We start from the raw sequence: 23796 nt of genomic DNA, 5'->3' as shown, positions 1-23796 counted from the left end.
GACTAACTGTAATAAAGCAAAACAAGAACACTAACAGAAAATCATCCTACTTGTAAATGATTTTATTCCATTTTATTTCTTTTTACCGTTACATCGACAGTAGCTTTGGGTTAGATCTGTTAAAATCATTCATTTTTAGCTTAGTTATTTTCTGCATTTTTGTCCCTCTTACTCTTATATCTCGTCTCTTCCTTCCCCCTGCAGGGTTTAACACAGCCTGTGTTGGATTGTCCTGACTGTGGCCCAATAGATTAACCCAGAAATGTATTGACAACCATAATCTTCTCAGTTGCAAGTACATTAATCCACCTCAACCTGTAAAGCAGCTGTTGGGGTTGTTTTTTGGTGTAACATCTGTCTGTAGCGGCGCAGTTCTGCTGCCCCCTGTGGACACATCTCTGAATGACATGAGCAGTGTTGCCATCTGCCCAGTAGAAGGTGCTGCTAGGAAGCCTGGCTCAGATGCTCTTACAGAAACCTCAGTCACTCCATTTGTAACAACCTCCAAACTGTTAAGATCTGCGGTTTCCTTGCGTCCTTCAAGCCTCCAGAAATAAAAGCAAACAATGTATAGGTTATGATCAATTTAAGTTAATTCAGAATAATGGAATTCCCACCAAATGCAACCTCAATCATCTGCAGAAATATGAGTGCTCACACGTCCACGTCTTAATTGCGTTATGGCTGAGTCATACTTGAGCCTGCTGGGAGAGCCATGTACAAGGTGACCCCTGTCCTCTCATCCAGATGCATCCTTCTTGGATCACTCTGTCTTTGTTGTCATCCTGGCATCAGCGCATCAATCTGGTCCCTAATATCTGAGTTTGTTCCTGTTTCTTCACCATTGTGCATCCCCAAACTGGTGGATGGCGTAAAATGCTTATATATCCCAGAGAGTTGGTCCTGAAAACACACAGAAAACTGTTAGATCAAAAGAAATGACTTCGTGCTGATTTGTCTACTCTCCATCTTAGATCTCAACAGATCAGTGCATTCACAGTTTTCAGGACTCTGTGGAGGAGTGCTGTGTAAACTCACTCACCCTCAGTTAATCAATAGGTGCTGCACATGCTCTTGATAGGAAGCTCTATTCTCAGAGCACGCAGCTCTTCACATCAGCAGCTCACGTTTTGGGATAATGCTTTGTCACTGTAGCAAAAGGCACACCCTGACACATATACTAAAGGTGCTGCTAATTCCACTGCTGATGATAGTTTATAGTGGTGTGCATGGCCTAAAACCAGACAGACATGTAGAAATATACCTGTGATCAGTAGCTCACAGGAAGTTATATTTTTTAGACAAGTTGGAATTGTAACTCTTGTTTAATAGGGAAGTGGAAGAATAATACATAGTTGTTTACAGTGTATTTCACAAATGATCTAAGAAATATGCCATACATTTCCATTTTGCACCCAAACTCTGACACACCTAAATAAAATTCAGTAAATCGAACTGCCTTCAGAAGTCACCTCATTAGTAAAAACCTGTGTAGAAGGTGCTGCAAGGAAGCCTGGCTCAGATGCTCTTACAGAAACCTCAGTCACTCCATTTGTAACAACCTCCAAACTGTTAAGATCTGCCGTTTCCTTGCGTCCTTCAAGCCTCCAGAAATAAAAGCTAACAATGTATAGGTTATGATCAATTTAAGTTAATTCAGAATAATGGAATTCCCACCAAATGCAACCTCAATCATCTGCAGAAATATGAGTGCTCACACGTCCACGTCTTAATTGCGTTATGGCTGAGTCATACTTGAGCCTGCTGGGAGAGCCATGTACAAGGTGACCCCTGTCCTCTCATCCAGATGCATCCTTCTTGGATCACTCTGTCTTCTTTGTTGTCATCCCGGCATCAGCGCATCAATCTGGTCCCTAATATCTGAGTTTGTTCCTGTTTCTTCACCATTGTGCATCCCCAAACTGGTGGATGGCGTAAAATGCTTATATATCCCAGAGAGTTGGTCCTGAAAACACACAGAAAACTGTTAGATCAAAAGAAATGACTTCGTGCTGATTTGTCTACTCTCCATCTTAGATCTCAACAGATCAGTGCATTCACAGTTTTCAGGACTCTGTGGAGGAGTGCTGTGTAAACTCACTCACCCTCAGTTAATCAATAGGTGCTGCACATGCTCTTGATAGGAAGCTCTATTCTCACAGCACGCAGCTCTTCACATCAGCAGCTCACGTTTTGGGATAATGCTTTGTCACTGTAGCAAAAGGCACACCCTGACACATATACTAAAGGTGCTGCTAATTCCACTGCTGATGATAGTTTATAGTGGTGTGCATGGCCTAAAACCAGACAGACATGTAGAAATATACCTGTGATCAGTCACAAAATGTGAGTAGGAACACTTTACATGTTTATAAAAGTTTCCTACATGCCACAAAGCCTCCTTTTCTGTTCTTACACTGCTAGAGGGATGAACCAACAAAAATAAAACCAACCATGTCGTGTTTTATGGCCTTTATGAATAAACCATCCTCATTTGTGCTGTGGACCAACCTGTTAAACAATTTGATTTGATCACTGGGTTGATATATATCAATTCCCGACGTGTTTGTAAATATAGGAATTTTTGAATTGTATCATGCCTAATCTGAATGTAAGAAGAAAATCTGGGAGCAGAAGAAGTGTGACACAATATGTACAGTGAATAAGACAGAGGAGGTAAAACTGGAGGTGAAGAAGGATGATCAAAATGGTAGTGGTGTGGGAAGGACAGTTTTCAGGTTTTTTATTTGAAAAGAATGTTAAAAACTTTTATTTTCCTTTATTCACTATTTCACATTTATACACTACTTTGTGTCGCTTTATCTGTAAAATCCTGATAAAATACATTCAAGCTTGTGGTTGCAACTTGATAAAACAGAAAAAGGCGTGTGAACACTTTTGCAAAGCGCTGGAAGAGTGCAATATGTCAATGGCCCAGCAGCTGAGGTGATTCCCAGGAGGGATGATCTGCAAAACTCACTGCAGCAGCAAACAATCAAAAATATCAGCAGAACACACTGAATCCTCTCAGTTAACTGTTAATATGTTTTTTGTTTTTTTTAAGTCATGCCAGCTGTTTATTAAATATTAGTGTTTGGAGCAATTCATGGCTCCATCTATTAAATTGTGTTGCTATTATGTTTTACCACAGAAAGGTAGATTAGGTACTTTCTGAGATGCATGTTGCGTGACATAAATTTAATATTAAGGTTTGTAGTTTCAGAAACTCAGGTGCCCAGAGGGAACAGTTATTTCAGCGCAGCCGGTAGATTTTTGGGGAGGAAAAGATGCCTCTTTAAAAAGACAGCGTCCTTGTGCTGACTAGCGACTTTTCCCTCCCTCCTATAAAAGCCCAGCGCTCTCCCTCCTTTGCAGTCAGTTCTCCCCCGGCCCAGCCAACATGAGTTTCACAGTGGACCACCACTTCATGGGCCCGAGCTCGTACCGCAAGGCTCGGCCCACATCCGTGTCCTCCAGCGGCTTTCACTCTCAGCAGCGCCGTCGTCTCGCTTACAGCCAGCCGTCCTCCATCGAAAGCCTGGAAACCTTCAACGGCGACATGACGCGGAGGAGCGAGAAGGAAATTCTGCAGGCTCTCAACGACCGCTTCGCCGGCTACATCGACAAGGTGCGCAACCTGGAGATGCACAACCGCAACCTGGAGGCGGAAGCGGCGGCATTGCGACAGAGCCAGGCTGGGCGCATCTCCGCCGGGGAGCACTACGAGCGGGAGCTGAACGACCTCAGGGGTCTCCTGCAGCAGCTGACCGGGGAGAAGACCCGCGCCGCCCTGGAGCATGAACACCTGGAGGAAGACATCCAGCACCTGCGGGTCAGGCTGGAGGACGAAGCGCACAATCGGGGGGAGCTGGAGGCTGCCGCCCGCGCAATGAAGAAGTACGTGGAGGAGTGCCGGCTGGCGCGGCAGGAGCTGGACAAGAAACTCCGCGCCCTGGAGGAGGAGGCGGCTTTCCTCAAGAAGAACCACGAGGAGGAGGTGGCGGATCTCCTGGCGCAGATTCAGGGTGCGCAGGTGAGCTTCGACCTGAGGGACACGCTCAAAGCGGACGTTACCGGCGCGCTGCGAGAGATCCGCTCACAACTGGACAGCCACGCGTCAAAGAGCGCAGTGCAAGCAGAGGACTGGTTCAGAGGTGAGGCTGATCAAAGGGAAAAGTTTTAGGAGAAACATTTGCGCATTTTCACATAATACATCTTTGTATTGCTATAATACCAGTGACTTGTCTGGTTGCAGACATTTCCAAGAAAAACATAAAAGCCTATTTTGTGGTACATAATTAGGATTTAAATTAAATGCACTGCAGTTCTAGTGGCTGCATCGACACCGCATAAAGATAATTTCCACTGAAGGAAAGGACAACTCTGCAGGCGGGAGATGGCACACAGTGAGGAGACTAATTTGCACTCTGGCTTGCTTCCCTTTCATGCAGTGCATTTCTCTGTTATGATGGTGCACAAAAAGAAAACTTCTCTTCAAGGTCATTGTTTATTGCATCAGGGGGTAAAGACCAATTAACACCTTGGTCCGTGCTTCTTCTGCTACATGCAGATATGGATGGTTTATTTTCCCCTGTCAAAAAAATAAATTGCACACCGTGTTTCTGACCTTTACTCTTTTTAAGAGCTGCAACTCCAACAACTGTGCTAAAAAAAAACCTGTGCAGCCCATTTCCATGCTGATCTGAGTTTGTAAAAAGAGCAAGCTGCATGACCTCTGAGTCCAGCTGACTGCAGCAGAGGTTGATTCCTGAAGGAGAGGAAGCTGAGTCAGACTGAGTGACAGATGGACAGTGTCAAGGTTATCCAGGCACCTAGTGGAGGAGGAATGGACTGCCAAAAAATCTAATCTGATCATATATATAAGTCAGTACTATAAAAATAATGGGGCCCTGAATGTTAAAAACGTATTTTTTCCTATATCCCCTGCAGTGCGCATGGAGCGCCTGTCTGACGCCGCCAGATCCAACCAGGATGCGATCCGTGGGTCCCAGGAGGAGATTGCAGAGTACCGCCGTCAGCTACAGACCCGCACCATTGAGCTGGAGACGCTCCGAGGAACCAAGGACTCGCTGGAGAGGCAGCGGATGGAGAACGAAGACAGACACCAGGACGACATCAACTCACTCCAGGCAGGACCCTCAGCACAAACATGCACTTTTCCCCTCACATAAGCTCCTCAAATCCTCTGCATGAATTCTGAACTGGAAGGTTCTGTGTTTTAATTTTGCAGGAGACCATCAATCAGCTTGACAATGAGCTCAAAACAACCAAATGGGAGATGGCGAGCCAGCTGAGGGACTATCAGGAGCTCCTGAATGTAAAGATGGCTTTGGATATTGAAATTGCTGCATACAGGTTTGTCAGGATCAAAGTGCACAAATTGTATTTAATTCACTGCTACCAAATGTTTTCAACTTTTTTACCATCTGTGGTTTTGAAACAGGAAGCTGCTGGAGGGAGAAGAGAATCGTTTTGTGTTAGGTGGCAGCCCGTATACCTACCTGGAGAGCAGGATCTCAGCCCACATCAAAGTTAAAAGCGAGGAGATCTCAGATACAGTGATTGTGGAGGAACAGACGGATGAGACACAGGTGACGGAGGTGACAGAAGAGGCAGATGAGGAAGAGGAGGAGGAAGAAGAGGAGGAAAAGAAAGAAGAGGACGAGGAAAAGCAAAAGGAAGGCGAAGAAACCAAAGAGGAGGAGGAAGGTGAAGATGCAGGAGAGATAGAGGAAGAAGGAAAGGATGAGGAGGAACAGGGTGAGGAAGAAAAGCAGGAGGAGAAAGAAGAGAGAGAGGAAGAAGGCAAAGAAGAAGAAACTAAATCTCCACCTGTTAAATCCCCAGAATCCAAATCACCAGCAGCCAAATCCCAAATGCCCAAATCACCTGCCAAGTCTCCTGCAGGAGACGAGTCAAAATCCCCTCCTAGTAAATCCCCCGAATCTAAATCCCCTGCTCCAAAGACCCCCGAACCAAAATCTCCAGAAAAGGAGAGCGATAAACCTGCTGCTGCCAAAGACACCCCAAAGGAGGAGAAAAAGGAGAACTCTCAGCCAGCCAAAGAGGAGCAGAAGGAGAAACAGCAGCCTGTGAAGGAGGAGAAGAAGCAGGAACCCAAGGAGAAAGAACAAGAGAAGGCGGACAAACCTGATGCAAAGAAGGATGAGAAACCAAAGGAAGAAACTCCGAAACCTGAGACTTCTAGCAAGACCGCTGAGGACAAACCTACTCCAAAGCCTGAGCCCAAAGAGAGCACTCCTCCTGCTAAAGAGGAGAAGCCCTCTGCTCCCAAACCAGAGAAACCTGAGGCAAAGTCCGAGAAAACTGACAGCAAGGAGGAGAAGAGGCCTGAAGAAAAGCCAGAAAAGACTGTAAGCAAGAAGGAAGAGAAGAAGACTGAGGAAAAGCCTGCACCTAAAACAGAACCAGAGAAAACCGAGAGCAAAAAGGAGGAGAAGAAGCCAGAAGAGAAGAGTAAAGAGGAAAGTAAAGAAGCAAAGGCAGAAAAAGCAGAAAAGTCCTCTAGCCCTGAGTCAAAGGAAACCAAGGAGGAGAAGGCCAAGAAGTAAGACTTATCGCTGCGTTTTGCCTGTGGAGGAGAAGGAGATGCCAAAGAACAGAGTAGGAGAGAGAGAGGAGAATGGTGGAGAGCAGGAGGAAGGGGCTGGATGTACTCAGCTATTCAGACAGACAGGTAACAGTATGTAAGCAATATTGATTTCTGTAGCAAATAACCCCTCTGCTCCCCATGTATGGCCATTACATACCCCCCGAAGCTTCTGATGTATGACTGTAGTGAATGCAGAATGCTCTAAGCTCCTTATCTGAATGTGACAACTGCCCTTAATGAATAACAAGTGCATTTAAACTGAATCCTGATGTGGCCCGGCAGGACCCTGCTGAGCCCACACGAGCCTTCAAGGGTAGAGATGTCAAAACTATGTCGAGCTAATGATTGTGAACAATATTGAATATATGTATAATGTTCTTTAAAGGAGACAGAAACCTCTATATTATATTTAGAGATTAATAAGTTAAGGAAGACTTGAATGTTGCTCGTTGCACACCTTAATGCTTCTCCAGACAGGTGAAAGGTGGCGTCTCACTCTTCCAGTCTGCAAATGCTAGGACAAGGATGACTGTGCTATGTATACACTGCTGAGAATATGCAACACGAAACATTAAATAAACAATGAAAAAAAAAAATTTGTGTGGCATTATTTGTTTTTTTATTTAACACTATATATAACACTGCGGAAATTTGCAGTGAAACAACCCTTGGTGGTGATTACTGAAGTATCAGGAACACTCTTACAAGGTGTGAGACCCCAAAAGGTAAATGCTGGAAGTTACTGCACTGCATTGCGGCTAAAGAGAGGGGGAGCTGCTCCCATCCTCGGCAGCCCCCGCACCCTTCCTCACATCCAGCAGCTCACACTCATTTATAAATCAGTTGCCCTGCCTGCACAGAGCATGCACATCAACTTTACTGTAGGTAGGAACACATGGGAGCAGGACCTTTCTGATCCAATTCAGTATTATTGATTTCTTATTACCAAAGTGTGGGAAAAAGTGGCCCTGAGTGTGGAAACATGGAAAACAGAGGAAAAGCTTGTACCTATTCAGATCAAGCTTGTTTAAATCAACAGGGACAAATGTACCTGATTATAGGAAGTATTTCTTTCTAGGAAATCCTCTGCATTGGTGCTACAGAGTATGCAACCGTCAGGGTGCCAAATGCTGCATAAATAGGGTGCAGTTACCCCTGTTCCAAGTACTCAGACTTGAACATTTAAACATTGTAACACCAAGCAGGAAAGCATGCTATTGTAGTTTTGATTAGGTATGAAGACAACCCTCCCCAAGCTGGACACACTTTTTGCTGACTCTGTGAGGATGCGTGCTCTGGCAGGTTTGTCCACATTGCATCTGATACTTGGCTAAAGCCTCAGAGTGCAAGATTTTATAAAGAGTAAAGGAATTCCTCCTCCTCCAGCTGCAGCTACTCCTTTCAACCTCTCTGTCCCCGGCCCCTCCCGTCAGAGCAGCATGTTTTGATGCATGCAGCACACACACTAAAAATAGATCCCTGATCATTAATAGGACTGGTTCTTCACTGGCATCATGCCATCATCTGTTTAACCCTTTCATCATCCTATAGCTACAATATCAATAAGTTGATGGGTCAAAATGTCCTCCAGCTCATTGCAGAGAAGACTGGAGTATTAATGTTTTGGTCCAAAGAAAGCAAAGCTAGAGATCAGTGCTCAATTAGAATGTATGAGACTAAACTACACTACAGAACAAGTAAGCCTTAGTGTCGTTTTAGACTCAGAACTGATTTTGACCGATCACATAAATGTGTTACTAAATCAGCGTACTATTGTCTGCTTAAACAATGGTCCCAAGACCAGAACCCAGTGAGGCAGTGTTTGGATGCTGCGTTTCTTAGAAAGTTCCTGAAAACCTGAGATGTGTGGAGACTGTTGGCTCCTTCAAACCAGGACTGAAAACATTTCGGTTGCATTTCATTTGATGTCCTGCCTTATGCATGAATGGAGGTATTTAAAAAAAACTTACCTTGCCTATAGCTGTCTTTTGTACACTAACTTAGCCTAACCCCATTTAATAGATTGAATTATATTCAAAAGTCTGCTTTCTTCTGAAAACACTGGAATTACATTACTTTGACAAACTATTTTGATATTTTGCAAAAAATATAAAATCTTTTGCTTGTTTAAACAGGTTTAATGGTCCCAGTGAATATAGTGTAACTTTCAATATATTTTATTGGGATTTTGTGTTGCACCAACACAAAGGAGTGCATAATTATGAATTTTGTTACAAAAATCTAAAACCACGATCATAAAGCCTTTATTGGCATTGCAGATCATATATAAACTATTATACTGTTAAACACACAAGAGGACAAAACACCAAAAGAAACAGCAAATTAAAAATGAGCAAAAGCATTCTTTCCTAACTTAAAACAGTTCAAAGACAAGGTAGAATATTTTTTTAGCTAAATTTGCATATAGCAAGTTCCTTCGGAAAGCCTGATGACCCAAGGGTTATTAAAGCTGTTCTCCAGCGTCTTTGTTCTTGACGTTGTTTCTGTATCTCTTCCCAGAGGGCAGAAGAGTAAGAGATGAGGATTCTTTGTCTTTCTGAGCTGATCATTGTCTCACCCATCTTTTTTACCCTGCATACAGGTGCCGTTCATATGTAACAAGCCCACTTTTTTCTAATGCCCTTAAATAAAATCCAGGACAACCAAGTGCCTTCATAAGTCACCTAATCGGTCGTCTACCTGTGTGTAATTCGAATTCAGTATTAATAGAGCTTTTCTTTATCATGGACAGGAGAGGTGCTCAGTTTATGGTAAGATTGATGAAGGTAAATACGTGGCTTTTCCTGGAAGAAAACCTGTTAGGGGCTGCAAAATACTGAGGTTCACCTTCCAGCAGCACAACACTGTACAGCCAGAGATCAAATCATATTCATGTTAGAATGGCCCACTCAAAGCCCAGACCCCATTGAAAATCTGTGGCAAGACTTGAAAACGGATGTCCACAGATGCTCTCCATCCATTCCAACCCTCAGATATATTTGTAAAGAGGAATGGTAAAAAAAAAAAAAAAAATCAGTCCTAAGCTGTGCAAACTGAGAACATGCTTCAAAAACTGTAATTGATGTGAAAAGTGGTTCTACAAAGTATTGCTTCAGAGAGGCCATAAATAAATGCATGCCACACTTTTCAGATCTTATTTGTAACCAATATGTCCTTCCCTTCCACTTAAAAATAACAAAAAAGTAACACTACTTTGTGCTCAACTGTCACATCTAAAACAAAAACAAACAAAAAAAACATTGAAATTTGAAGCATTGAAACCAATTTTATCTTGAGTGCACATTTTTTGCTCTACAGAGAATAAGTATTAAACTGTCTGCAGAACAGTTTACATGTGTGGATGAAAATCATCAAACTGAGGTCAGCAGTGATAATCTTCACCAGAAGGCTTGTTATAAGAGACAATCTTCTCTGCCCACAAGAACAAAAAAATAACGTTTACTACTATTAAAGCCAGGACAATAAAAGAGGTCAAAGGCCAACTCCACACGAAATGCTAAATGTTGCATTCTGTGGCTATTTCTCTCTGTGGAAATGACTCAGCTTACTGCTCCACTGAACCACAATGGAATAATAATCAGCTTGTTCTCACAAACCTATAAATAGAGTAGGACAGACAAAGGTTGGAGAATGGAGGACAACAAAGGGATTAAATGGAAAATTATGTTGTGAGAAACAGAGCCTGCGTGCACCAGGCTCCTACATAAACCAGATCCATGATGATTAAAGATGATATGAGTTTTTATTTCCAAACTGTTTAAAAAGGGACCTTGTGTTGCAAAAAGGTACAAAGACGATCTTAGGAGGACAAATATAAATGCAGGTTTAACGGTGACTGAAGAAGCCCTGAGGGTGGTTATACTTGAACGGCTTCAGTCGGTTTGGACCCCTGAATTCAGAAAGAGACACAGAGAGAGAGGATGTTACGGTAAATGTATTCTAATTAAACTGTGTAGATTGTTAGATTAATTGGATACCTGACAGTACGCAGACACATCTTTTCTTGTGGGAACTCACGAGGTCCCTCCACACTGTCATCTTGCATTTCTGTCTCCAAATACACATCCAAGCAGACACACAGACGTACAATCTGATTGGTCAGAAGCTGATGTCCCGGCTTTGGACCCTGTAGCTCATTTTTGAACACATTCACTTCACTCTCCATGGCCTAAAAATGCAAAAGATAAGTTGGAAAATGGACATCACAGTTATTTCAGAATGTTTTCTTCAGCAGTGACAGTGATCAGAAGAGATATAGCTTAATAAAGGGCAATCATGGAAGAAAACCTGTTAGGGGCTGCAAGAGACCTCCCAATAGAATAATTAGATCAGGGCTCTCAAACTCCAGTCCTTGAGGGCCACTTTTAGATGCAATTCTGGTCCAACACACCCAACAAACTATAAAGCCCCGAATAATGATCTAATTATCTGATTCAGGAGTGTTGAACCTGATGCATCTCTAAAAGTCACAGGACACCAGCTCTTGAGAACTGTGCAAAGCTGGTAGAAACATACCCCAAAAGCTATGATTGCAGCAAATGGTGGTTCTACAAAGTATTGACAGATGTCTGAAAATCATGCTCTCTTTTCCATCTACTTCACAATCATGCACCACTTTTAGGTTTGTGGATGGGACATGACCAAATGTGAAAGGGTTAAATGAGTATGAAAAGTTTTGCAGGGCAGTGTGTTCACAGAACAAAAGCCAGAAACTGTGCACACAATTTGAGGACATAATAAACTGAAATGTCCATACTCTGAGGTTGTCATCTGTGCGTCCAGTGCACTCTCCCTTCCAGTTGAGAGACAGGGTGAACAGAGGAGAGATCTCTGGATAGCGGGGACTCAGGACCACGGCAGCATGGAGACGAGCTAAAGGAAAAACAGGCATAACTTTTAAAAAGAGATGCAGAAACAAATGACTCCAGTTCTGTTGTCAGTGACTGGACATACCTGTGCCCCTTTCGACAACTGCCATAAAGTACAGGTCTGTCTCCCTGGCCAGTCCAGCTTCAGTTACATGATGAGTGTATGGGAGTTCCTTCAGAAAACATTACACTGAGCAACACTACACTATGTGTACTTGTAATGGATACTGCTGAATTTGATTTCTTGTTTTTGTTTTACCATGTACTCCTGTTGACTGATGGTGGTCCACCGAGCCAAGCGGGAGATGACCTTGGCAGGAAAGAGGTGCTGACACTCACTGGAGATTGGGACGATGCTGTGCTCTGCAGCCACACACAGAGTCAACCTCTTGTACAGTGATTCACAATTAGGATTATTTAACATAAAAAAAGTTGTAAAATAACGTACCTAAAGAAGCAAACTGTTTGTGCAGAGCCAAGCGGGACTGGACTCGCCCCCTCAGCAGCTTCATGGTGCTCTCCATGTGGCTGGCGCTCAGAGAACTGCCCACCAGTACACCCTGGAAACACACAGACATAAACCAGCACTTGACAGCTTTGCTTTGCTTTCCTGTGACACCTCATGAAGTCAGCACACACCTCTGATGCTTCAACAGGAAAATGAAGTCCTCCCAGATTCTGAACCCACATGTAGGGATATCCTAGCTCCTCCAAATAATCAGAAAAGGAAACAATCCTAAAAGAACAATTATGTGTTAATCCTTAAGCAATTACCTTAAATTTAATATTATAATCTAGTATAAGCTCTTATTCTCCTCGGCTGCTTGATGTTCTTACCCAACTTTATCAAACTGGTAGCGATTAGCTGGATTGGGAGTTTCCCTTCCTTGGTCACTGGTGTAGAGACAGCTGAGGAGAGTGTCGGATTTAAGAAGCTCTCTGGAGAAAAGAAAACACTCTTAAAGGCACATTTCCACTGTCTAAATGCAATACTTCTTCAGACCTAAACTTCCAGATTTCTTAGTCCTTTTTAGCCCATTTTTAAAGTAAAAATAGAAATGATCGAAGTGAAATTCTGGCAGATTTTTCTGTGTTGAGCATTTAAACATGGACCCTGTAAGTGACAAAAATTAGACAAATGCACAGATAAGCGGACAGGCTGATAGACGGATAAATAAAATAAACAAGATGGACAGACAGCCAGATTAAGGACAAAATAAAGAACAGATGGATAGACAAAAAAAATGAATGGATGGATGATAATATGAAATGAATGAATAGATGATGGACAAATGCATGGCTGGGTAAAGTCTACAAAACCCTTAAAATCTATCCACTTACCCAGAAGAATTGCTTTTATCCATGTACCTTTAAAACGTTCGTGCTAAACCTTTGGATTTTGCAACAATATGAATGTCTGTTAATAAGTGTCAAAGTTTCCCTTGAACTAATGGTCTTATTTTTCTCGTACTCGTTGTCTTCCACTTCATCCAGGACCGGGTCGCGGGGACACCAGACACCTTCACCAGCTCTTCCGGGAGACATACAGGTCCTTCTCAAAATATTAGCATATTGTGATAAAGTTCATTATTTTCCATAATGTCATGATGAAAATTTAACATTCATATATTTTAGATTCATTGCAGACTAACTGAAATATTTCAGGTCTTTTATTGTCTTAATACGGATGATTTTGGCATACAGCTCATGAAAACCCAAAATTCCTATCTCACAAAATTAGCATATTTAATCCGACCAATAAAAGAAAAGTGTTTTTAATACAAAAAACGTCAACCTTCAAATAATCATGTACAGTTATGCACTCAATACTTGGTCGGGAATCCTTTGGCAGAAATGACTGCTTCAATGCAGCGTGGCATGGAGGCAATCAGCCTGTGGCACTGCTGAGGTCTTATGGAGGCCCAGGATGCTTCGATAGCGGCCTTTAGCTCATCCAGAGTGTTGGGTCTTGAGTCTCTCAACGTTCTCTTCACAATATCCCACAGATTCTCTATGGGGTTCAGGTCAGGAGAGTTGGCAGGCCAATTGAGCACAGTGATACCATGGTCAGTAAACCATTTACCAGTGGTTTTGGCACTGTGAGCAGGTGCCAGGTCGTGCTGAAAAATGAAATCTTCATCTCCATAAAGCTTTTCAGCAGATGGAAGCATGAAGTGCTCCAAAATCTCCTGATAGCTAGCTGCATTGACCCTGCCCTTGATAAAACACAGTGGACCAACACCAGCAACTGACATGGCACCCCAGACCATCACTGACTGTGGGTACTTGACACTGGACTTCTGGCATTTTGGCATTTCCTTCTCCCCAGTCTTCCTCCAGACTCTGGCACCTTGATTTCTGAATGACATGCAGAATTTGCTTTCATCCGAAAAAAGTACTTTGGACCACTGAGCAACAGTCCAGTGCTGCTTCTCTGTAGCCCAGGTCAGGCGCTTCTGCCGCTGTTTCTGGTTCAAAAGTGGCTTGACCTGGGGAATGCAGGCACCTGTAGCCCATTTCCTGCACACGCCTGTGCACGGTGGCTCTGGATGTTTCTACTCCAGACTCAGTCCACTGCTTCCGCAGGTCCCCCAAGGTCTGGAATCGGCCCTTCTCCACAATCTTCCTCAGGGTCCGGTCACCTCTTCTCGTTGTGCAGCGTTTTCTGCCACACTTTTTCCTTCCCACAGACTTCCCACTGAGGTACCTTGATACAGCACTCTGGGAACAGCCTATTCGTTCAGAAATTTCTTTCTGTGTCTTACCCTCTTGGTTGAGGGTGTCAATAGTGGCCTTCTGGACAGCAGTCAGGTCGGCAGTCTTACCCATGATTGGGGTTTTGAGTGATGAACCAGGCTGGGAGTTTTAAAGGCCTCAAGAATCTTTTGCAGGTGTTTAGAGTTAACTCGTTGATTCAGATGATTAGGTTCATAGCTCGTTTAGAGACCCTTTTAATGATATGCTAATTTTGTGAGATAGGAATTTTGGGTTTTCATGAGCTGTATGCTAAAATCATCCGTATTAAGACAATAAAAGACTTGAAATATTTCAGTTAGTGTGCAATGAATCTAAAATATATGAATGTTAAATTTTCATCATTACATTATGGAAAATAATTAACTTTATCACAATATGCTAATATTTTGAGAAGGACCTGTAGTCCCTCCAGCGTGTCCTGGGCCTCCTCTCGGTGGGACGTGCCTGGAACACCTCCCGAGGAAGGCGTCCAGGAGGCATCCGGTATAGAAGCCCGAGCCACCTCAACTGGCTCCTCTCGATGTGGAGAAGCAGCGGCTCTACTCCGAGCCCCTCCCGGATGGCCGAGCTCCTCACCCTATCTCTAAGGGAGTGCCCGGCCACCCTATGGAGGAAGCTCATTTCAGCCGCTTGTATCCGGGATCTATTTCTTTCGGTTATGACCCAAAGTTCATGGCCATAGGTAAGGGTTGGAACATAGACCGACCAGTAAATCGAGAGCTTTGCTTTTCGGCTCAGCTCTCTCTTCACCACAACAGACCGGCACAGTGCCCCCATTACTGCGGCAGCCGCACCGATCCATCTGTCGATCTCCCGCTCCATTTTTCCCCTACTCGTGAACAAGACCCCGAGATACTTAAACTCCTCCACTTGAGGCAGGAACTCCCCTCCATCCTGAAGAGGACAAGCCACCCAAGAATCCCTCATGAGGACAAAAATATTGAGGCACGTGACGTCGCCCGATACGGCGGAGCCGGGGTCCTACCCTGGAGCCAGGCCTGGGGTCGGGACTTGTCGGAGAGCACCTGGTGGCCGGGTCGCTCCTCGCGGGACCCGCCCGGGCCAAGCCCGAACGAGAGACGCGAGGCCATCCCCCAGTGGGCCCACCACCTGCAGGGGGAACCGTGAAGGACCGGTGCAAAGAGGATTGGGTGGCGGACGAAGGTGGAGACCTCAGCCGCCCGATTCCCGGATGCTTAGGCTGGCTCTAGGGACGTGGAATGTCACCTCACTGGGGGAGAAGGAGCCTGAGCTTGTGCGGGAGGTCAAGAGATATCGACTAGAAATAGTCGGGCTCAGCTCCACGCACATGTGGAACCCCTCTCCTTGAGCGGGGTTGGACTCTCTTCTACTCTGGAGTGGCCCACGGGGAGAGGCGGCGGGCTGGTGTGGGTTTGCTTGTTGCCCCCCAGCTTAGCCGTCTCGTGTTGGGGTTTACCCCAGTGGATGAGAAGGTCGCATCCCTGCACCTTTGGGTTGGGGATAGGTCTCTGACTGTCGTCTCGGCCTACGGGCCGAGCGGTAGTGCGGAGTACCCGGCCTTCTTGGTGTCCCTATCGGGGGTGCTGGATAGTGCCCCTCCCGGGGACTCCATTATTCTGCTGGGGGACTTCAACGCCCACATGGGAAACGACAGTGACACCTGGTCTTATTTTTCTCATTTAAAAATTCAGAGACCTTTCAAAAAAAGTGTAATGAGTCATGACTTTAAATTCTCTTTAATGTTCAACTCAGAGTTAAACCTGTGGTTTAATTCAGCAGAATATTTACATGTTTGGAGACCTTGACAGTAAAAGCAACTTCAGGAATGAAATATTATATTGTCTACAGGGGGGGGGGGGGGGCGTCATGACGGCTGGATAGCTGGAAACTGGACTGACAGAATGATCAGGAAACAAATATTTTCCCACACAATTTTCTATTTCACCAAAATCATCCAGACTGAATAGGGACCCTGTAACCAACACAGGGAGCATCAGATTGTTGAGTTTATACACACCCAGCACTGATGGCCGTGTTGAGGTCTGTGGAGGTGGAGACTTTGGTCTTCACAGTTAAAATATTCAGATTCATCAGGTAGAAGAAGTAGAGATGGAGATTGCTGCCATCTGTAGGGATAATGAGTAAAAAACATAATGAAAAGCAAATTCACTCCCCTGTTAATAACCTCTTGTCATCCTTTCATTAATCCTCCCAACTATAGCCCCACTGGGTTTACTTCACACTGCAGTTGGAGGGCAATAACAGGGCGTGGTCAGTGTGGCAGCTAGCAGCACACAATATGCTGATGGTCATCTTTAACATTCACTCGCTGCAGAAACACTGAACTCAGTGACACACTGTCACTATTTCACACCTACACTGCTCACTTTTTGCTTTTCCTGCACTAAAAAAGCTGTTGGCAGCAGAGGGGGAATAAACATGAAGGGAGATGGAGAGAAAACGCTTACAAGATGGTGTAGGTGCTGCAGACCTACGATGCTGCAAGTATCTACCTCCCTTCCCCTCCCACTTTAGGTAGAGTTACGCCTGCAATGCAGATCTCCCCCATAATCTGTCACCATGTTCCTTTTGTTGCCAGCAGAGGGAACACTAGGGTCAAGCGGTGTCATGCCACAGCAGAGCAGGTCACAGTTTCTTTCTCAAACAACCACAAGTATAGCGTTACATCACAGCACATCAGATACACGGTCACATTACAAGGTGTGCACGAGGAAACAATTGTAAATACTAGGGTGGATGCTGTGTAAAGACAGGGAATATTTGTGCCTGCAGAAATCCTTTACCTTTACACTGAAGGTCCAAACTGAGAGACAGAGGGTGCCTTTTAAGCATCTCTCGTCTTTTGTCGTCCAGCTGTCCCCCTGTTGTCGGCCTCCTTCTCTTCTGTCAAACACAGCCACAAAGAAGAAAAATTAGAAAACATGACAAGGCAGAAGGTGTTTGAAGATGCCATTTATGAGAAGCAATCAAAGAACTCAACTAAAAGGGTTGGGGACGGATGGAAGGACACATTTCACCCATTTGTGAAATCAGAGGTTATAGCCAGCACTATGTAACGACATAGACGTTCTACAAGTTTAGCTTTTTATGTGTGCAAATCAAAGGTTAAATTTAAAAAAAAAAGACATCTCAAACATGCAGGACACCGAATCTTAATAGACTGAAGTTGGCTAGCTCCGAGCTTGATTACCGACCCAGGCCCATTTACTGCTTGGTAAACAGATGCATGGACAAATGGACAGATTGACAGTTGGATGAATGGAAGAATGGCTGCATGGAAGGCCAGTGGACAGCTGGAAGGATGAATGAAGAAACCAATGAATGGACAAACAAAATGGACAATGGGCAGATGGATGGGTACAACTTTTAGGCAATGTGGAAGGGAACAATGCTTGGAAACACACCTTGTTTTTCATACTCCATTTTCTTTTTTCATACACGTTAATTATATTTTTAATTCCAACTAAAAGGTTCATCCTGCCTCCAGCCGCTTTGCTGTACGGCTGAGTGAGCATGTCCCAGATAGACTCAGGTTACAGTCACCTCCCCGATCTAGGTAAATATTTCCCAGAATCCCCCACTCACCTCCGGATGCAGGCATCGATTGATTGCTACCACTCTCTGACCCACCAGACAACAATGCGTGGAAGGCAAAACATCAGGGAGGATTTGTGTCTCCAGCCCAGAGACGGGTATATTTATAAAGCAACTGAACTCACTAACCTCTGTGTGTCTGTGTATCTTGGAGTAAAGACCTGGCCTGAAACTCACCGTTTTCTCCTGCTCTTCCTCCGCATCAGAATCACTCTCGTCATCTGGGAACAGAAATGTAACTTTTTGTAGAACAGTTGTATAGAAAATAAAACAAAATGGACAGAGACACCTGCCAAATGTGTTGTTTTTTTGTGGACAGACTCCAGTGGCATAAATATGGACTTGCATGTACCTTGGGAATCATCAGGGGGTTTGGAAAGAGCCCTGGCCTCGTCCACGTCACCACTGATCGACACATTCAGGTTCTTGTCTGAAACATGAAGAAAAATTACACAGTTACCAGACAGAAGCATGTGAGTTGTCCAACTCTAATTTTCTTCCTCATTCAAGGTATATTCTATTGTGGCTCACCACAGGCCTGGCCATAAGCATTCGCTTGAACAAACAGTACATAGAGTGGTGGAGGAAGGTGGCGGGCAATCTCTGCCTGCTTCTGGGTCTTTTCAAACGGCATGGACAGGTAGTCCTGCACTGGGAGAGACGCCTGAGGAAACAGAGCATGAGGAGGGGATGTTCATTTCTGATCAAATAAACAAAGCTAGTCAAGAATTTCAAATGAAATATCTAAGCCTAGGCTAGAGGATCAACAGAAACCAGTAGTTCTCCGTTTTATTAACTCACCTGCATGATGGCGTTTAGTCCAGGCTGAAGGCTTCTCAGGTGCTCCTTCTTCACTTCGATGCTCTTCTGAATTTTCTCCTTTGTCGCTTGTGAGTCCTTGTATTTCTCCGCCAACCTGGATTTAAAAAAAACAAACATTTAAAAACAGTTATTTATTTCCCGCAACATTTAATAAAAGCAATAAGTTAATCCAACTCTGCTTCAACTTGTTTACCTCTTCCTCTGTTCCAGCTCCCAGTCCAGTCTTGCCAGGGTGAGCTGGTGGGGATCATTTTTCGTTAGGTTAGGCCTGGAAATCTCCTGCGGAGCATCCTGATAGAACTCCTCTTCGCTCACCAAGTCAATTTCTTCATGCTTGGATCTGCAGCAGGACAGGGGATGCCAATTACCAATGTGACAAAATATGAATCTGAACATGTGGAAATGAAACATGAAAATCAGATCTAAAAATTCAAACGTTTGAGGAAACTGGATTGTGATGTTCATATTTATTTTCCGTTTCTCTTGATCAGAGTCTTTAGCGTTCAATTTAAATGCATCAAGACTTACTGTAATGATGTCTTATAATAACAGTATTCCTACCTCTTGAACTTCTTCATTACAACTACAAACCTAAATGAATTCTATTGGGCTTTAATGTGACAGACCAATACAACACAACATGTAATTGTGAACTGGGAGGAAAAGAAAATATGATTTGGAAAATTTCTTACAAATAAGCATCTGAAAAGTGTGACATGCATTTACTTTATAGAACCACTGCTATTACAGCTCAAAGTCTTTTGCGGTATGCCTCAACCAGATTTGAAGACCCAGAGACCTAAATTATTGTCTATTCCTTGCAAAACAGACCAAACCCAGGGTGACTGGATGCAGAGCTTCTTTGACCCATACATGTTTATGCATTGCCACAGATTCTTAACTGAATTTTGGTATGAGCTTCAACTGAGGCCATACCAATACATTGAAATACTTTTATCTAAACCATTCCACTGTAGCTCTGCTTGTATTTTTAGGTTTGTTGTCCTCAAGCTGGAAGGTGAGGCTACATCCCACTTTCAAGTTTTCTGCAGCCACCAACAGGTGTTCTTCTAATACTGAACTCTATTTAGCTCCATCCAGCTTCCCTGGCCCTTTAGGTCCAACATGCAGAGTTAAACTGCTGCATTATCAGTGTTTGTGCACTGTCTCAATAGAACTTTAAATTGGTTAGATCTAATTAACAAAGGATAATTTGCACTAACTTGAACTCAAGACACTTGCTGATCTCCTTCTGAAGATGCATAACTTCATAGAGCAGGTTCTGCAACTGAAGATGAAGCACATCGACCTTTTGCTTTGCCTGAGGACAGAAACAAATCGCTGGTGAGGCTTTTCCGCAAGAATTACCAGTGAGGATCCAAAATAAGTAAAGAATACATTTATACCTGACAATATGCTAGACCTGAGAACCAGGTTTCTGTGCGATCAATGATTAATGAACCTAAATAAGACCCATAGTGAACATTCACAACCTAACACCAGTACACAAACTCTTCTTGCAGAGTGTGGCATCTACTGCAGTTAGATGTTGCAAAGGGAAAAAGTGCTTAGTTCAACATTCCTTAAGTGATCAGCACAAAAGGAACTTGAATCAGCATTTTCTGTGAATGCATACAATAATACGACTTTTTTTACGTTTCATGAATAACGCCGTAGCTCTTTGAGGGAATTACCTCATGTGTCTGGTCTCTTCCTCTTTTTAGTCGCATGTGAGCCAGGCGGTTCAGTTTTTTCATGTTCATGAAGTGGATGCAGCCCTGCATACGTCTCAGCTCCACCTCTACATTCTGAGGAGAAACACACTTGTTAGATGTATAGATATGCAAGGCCAGTGAATACACTGCAGTAAACAAGAGGGGTAGAACATGAGTAGCTAAATATCTGCAATGTTGCTTCCAGGGTCCTTGGAGAGATTTCTTATCAATGTTATGACAAATTTTAAAAGGTAGCAAGTAGTTCTTAATTAATCAATTTGTTTGATTATGTGTGCTGCTAAGAAGTATTCCTTCATATTCGTTCATGCTGACCTCAATGTTCCCTTTCTTGTCAGTATCGTGGATGGGTTCCAACTATTACTGTATGTTGGGTAGGGCTGGGCAATATGGCCTAAAATGAATATCATGACATACTGAGGAGTTTCCACCGCAAACCCCCCACTACCTTGTCGCCGCAGTCAATATTGTCCTTGCTGAACCCACTTTCTTTGGGAATGAGCTGGTCCTCGACCAGCTCTACCACCGCTTCAATATTTGAAATTTCCTCCATTTTCTCAACGTCACCATCTTTTTCACTTATTGTCACAGACTCAATGGGGTGGAGTCACGGGACTACAGACTATACACATAGCGTAGCGTCTTAAAGGAACATGACCATAACCGACAAAAACGACTTTTCTTTTCATTTTTTTAAAACATTAAAATAACGGACATGGGCAAAAAGACGTCGGTTATTGTCGTAAATTTCGGTATCTGTATATTTTTGGTTTATCGCCCAGCCCTAATGTTGGGTAATCAAATCAATGCAAAAATCAGTCAGCAATTAGCCTCATCTGTCATTCCTGAGGTGTTGTAGTTTCCTGCTTCATTTCTGCATCATGTATTGTATCCTGTGACTAGATGGAGGTTTTATCCCGCCCCTCTACATTCCTAGCAGTAAACATATTAGAATTTTTCACCCAAAACAGTAACTTGGGAGAAATGAAAGCAAACCACACTGAATTGAATAAAGGCATTCTCTCATAATAACGATGGAAAATCATCTGTATTATGAAATGATGGTTTTTACCCCTTCCTTGGCTCCACTGGCTTTCAGCTCCTGGATCTCACTCATGATTGTGACCAAACTCTCACATGATTCTTTGTACTGCAGGAAGTCCTGCTGGGGGTCCCGGCCGTCCAGCTCCCCCTCCTCGTTATAGAAACGCACATCCTGAATGAAAAAAAAATCCACATTATATATATATATATATATATGATAAAAATCCTGCTGTACACTCTACAACCTAATGATTAGTGTAACCCAGCCTCTGGCTGAAATAACTTCAATTAAACACTTTTTGCAGCCTCAGACATTGGTTTGCCCCACTCCTCACTTTCAGCTGTGAGATGTTTGATGGGTTTCTTGCTTGTACAGCCCGTTTCAAGTCACTACAGGATGGGTGGACCAATTCTGCCTTGATTTAAAATAAGTTCAGAAGTAAATAAAAAGCTGAATAAATACTCGCCCAATAAATAGTTTAGTAAATTCCTTATTGGGCCATTAAATGCAAGAAATTAAAAAAAGATTAATAAAAAATAAATATATAAAAAAATATTTTGGGGTATTTTAAGTAGAACTAAAAGTAGAGGTGTCCTAATTTTCTCCTTACGAGCAGCTGTGTTTTTATTACATTTTATAGAAAATATTAATGTTTTTTTTTTGTTCTTTATTTAAAATCTCAAATCTGTATACCTGTGCATAATCTAAGTATTTGCTTATAAAAACAGATCACGATACTCTTGTCTACGGAGCGTTGGGGGTCTCTAGTTCAGTGCTTACCTGGTCTACCTCCCCTCGGCCTCGCTTCGTCTCTGGGTTCCCTCCTTCACCGCGGAGAACCTTCGACTTTCGCTTCTTTAAGGCATCGGTCGACATGGCTCTCTGACTGTAAATATGATTGTGTGGATTGGATAAAATAAAAAACAACATATAAAACCACAGTTTAGCAACAGACCGTGTTAGCAGTGAACTAATGTTAGCACCATAGCCTGTGATAGCTTAGCGGCTAACAGCTTCTGAGCACACAGGGGCATGAAACCCGCCAGAACCTCAAGCCTAACGACTGGTATGCACACGATGTGTTTGATATTACTTTTTAAAATATTCATGTACCAATTTGGTTGGGGAAATGGCAACCGTAACTCCTTAATGGTGAATATACGTGAAAAACAGTTGTATTCTCCTACCACAAAGCGTTGAGTATCGACGGAGGCCTGGCTAAACCAAAAATATTTCTTCTTCTTCTGAATTATGTCGGATTGCAAACAACATTGAGGTGCATACCGCCACCTACTGCACAAGAGTGTAGCATCACAGTTCTAGCTGTCATATTCTATTCATTCACTGTATTTAACATTTTGCCACAATATGTTCTTTGGGAATATGCTACAGGTCCTTCTCAAAATATTAGCATATTGTGATAAAGTTCATTATTTTCCATAATGTAATGATGAAAATTTAACATTCATATATTTTAGATTCATTGCACACTAACTGAAATATTTCAGGTCTTTTATTGTCTTAATACGGATGATTTTGGCATACAGCTCATGAAAACGCAAAATTCCTATCTCACAAAATTAGCATATTTCATCCAACCAATAAAAGAAAAGTGTTTTTAATACAAAAAACGTCAACCTTCAAATAATCATGTACAGTTATGCACTCAATACTTGGTCGGGAATCCTTTTGCAGAAATGACTGCTTCAATGCGGAGTGGCATGGAGGCAATCAGCCTGTGGCACTGCTGAGGTCTTATGGAGGCCCAGGATGCTTCGATAGCGGCCTTTAGCTCATCCAGAGTGTTGGGTCTTGAGTCTCTCAACGTTCTCTTCACAATATCCCACAGATTCTCTATGGGGTTCAGGTCAGGAGAGTTGGCAGGCCAATTGAGCACAGTGATACCATGGTCAGTAAACCATTTACCAGTGGTTTTGGCACTGTGAGCAGGTGCCAGGTCGTGCTGAAAAATGAAATCTTCATCTCCATAAAGCTTTTCAGCAGATGGAAGCATGAAGTGCTCCAAAATCTCCTGATAGCTAGCTGCATTGACCCTGCCCTTGATAAAACATAGTGGACCAACACCAGCAGCTGACACGGCACCCAGACCATCACTGACTGTGGGTACTTGACACTGGACTTCTGGCATTTTGGCATTTCCTTCTCCCCAGTCTTCCTCCAGACTCTGGCACCTTGATTTCCGAATGACATGCAGAATTTGCTTTCATCTGAAAAAAGTACTTTGGACCACTGAGCAACAGTCCAGTGCTGCTTCTCTGTAGCCCAGGTCAGGCGCTTCTGCCGCTGTTTATGGTTCAA

General features: G+C 43.4%; 2 protein-coding genes across 3 annotated transcripts; one reads left to right on the top strand and one right to left on the bottom strand.

Moving 5' to 3' along the window:
- Positions 1–3355: 3355 nt before the first annotated feature.
- Positions 3356–7230, top strand: LOC124877280 (neurofilament medium polypeptide-like). Its single transcript, XM_047380360.1, has 4 exons — positions 3356–4154; positions 4951–5150; positions 5252–5376; positions 5465–7230. The coding sequence occupies exons 1-4, from the start codon at positions 3401–3403 to the stop codon at positions 6591–6593; spliced, it is 2208 nt and encodes a 735-aa protein (XP_047236316.1). The 5' UTR covers positions 3356–3400; the 3' UTR covers positions 6594–7230.
- A 1646-nt stretch (positions 7231–8876) lies between these two features.
- thoc5 (THO complex 5) lies at positions 8877–22781 on the bottom strand. 2 transcript variants are annotated; one of them, XM_047382239.1, is made up of 20 exons: positions 22665–22781; positions 22258–22363; positions 21505–21648; positions 20394–20507; positions 19923–20020; positions 18893–19039; positions 18679–18793; positions 18409–18541; positions 18230–18307; positions 18055–18098; positions 17067–17166; positions 16280–16388; positions 12361–12462; positions 12163–12259; positions 11972–12083; positions 11783–11886; positions 11609–11696; positions 11412–11527; positions 10633–10823; positions 8877–10544 (listed from the first exon to the last, which is right to left on the bottom strand). In XM_047382239.1, the coding sequence occupies exons 2-20, from the start codon at positions 22351–22353 to the stop codon at positions 10481–10483; spliced, it is 2052 nt and encodes a 683-aa protein (XP_047238195.1). In that variant the 5' UTR covers positions 22354–22363; positions 22665–22781; the 3' UTR covers positions 8877–10480. The 2 variants fall into 2 exon arrangements, with proteins under 2 accessions (XP_047238195.1, XP_047238196.1); XM_047382240.1 differs by having other exon boundaries at positions 22591–22730.
- Between the last annotated feature and the right edge of the window lie 1015 nt (positions 22782–23796).

Source organism: Girardinichthys multiradiatus, chromosome 12, assembly GCF_021462225.1.
Source record: "Girardinichthys multiradiatus isolate DD_20200921_A chromosome 12, DD_fGirMul_XY1, whole genome shotgun sequence".
NCBI classification, from domain to species: domain Eukaryota; kingdom Metazoa; phylum Chordata; class Actinopteri; order Cyprinodontiformes; family Goodeidae; genus Girardinichthys; species Girardinichthys multiradiatus.
The sequence above is the reverse complement of the archived record's forward strand: the minus strand, read 5'-3'. Positions and strand labels throughout refer to the sequence as shown.

What these genes read in the sequence shown, in the direction of transcription:
- thoc5 (XM_047382239.1), bottom strand. Translation starts at nt 22,353, where the DNA reads ATGTCGACCGATGCCTTAAAGAAGCGAAAGTCGAAGGTTCTCCGCGGT. An exon ending in GAAGAGACCAGACACATGAG is followed by an intron (nt 20,021 to 20,393) that starts GTAATTCCCTCA and finishes TTCTGTCCTCAG; the next exon opens with GCAAAGCAAAAGGTCGATGT. An exon ending in AACACGGCCATCAGTGCTGG is followed by an intron (nt 12,463 to 16,279) that starts GTGTGTATAAAC and finishes TCTTTTCTCCAG; the next exon opens with AGAGCTTCTTAAATCCGACA.
- LOC124877280 (XM_047380360.1), top strand. Translation starts at nt 3,401, where the DNA reads ATGAGTTTCACAGTGGACCACCACTTCATGGGCCCGAGCTCGTACCGC. An exon ending in ACGACATCAACTCACTCCAG is followed by an intron (nt 5,151 to 5,251) that starts GCAGGACCCTCA and finishes TTAATTTTGCAG; the next exon opens with GAGACCATCAATCAGCTTGA. An exon ending in ATTGAAATTGCTGCATACAG is followed by an intron (nt 5,377 to 5,464) that starts GTTTGTCAGGAT and finishes GTTTTGAAACAG; the next exon opens with GAAGCTGCTGGAGGGAGAAG.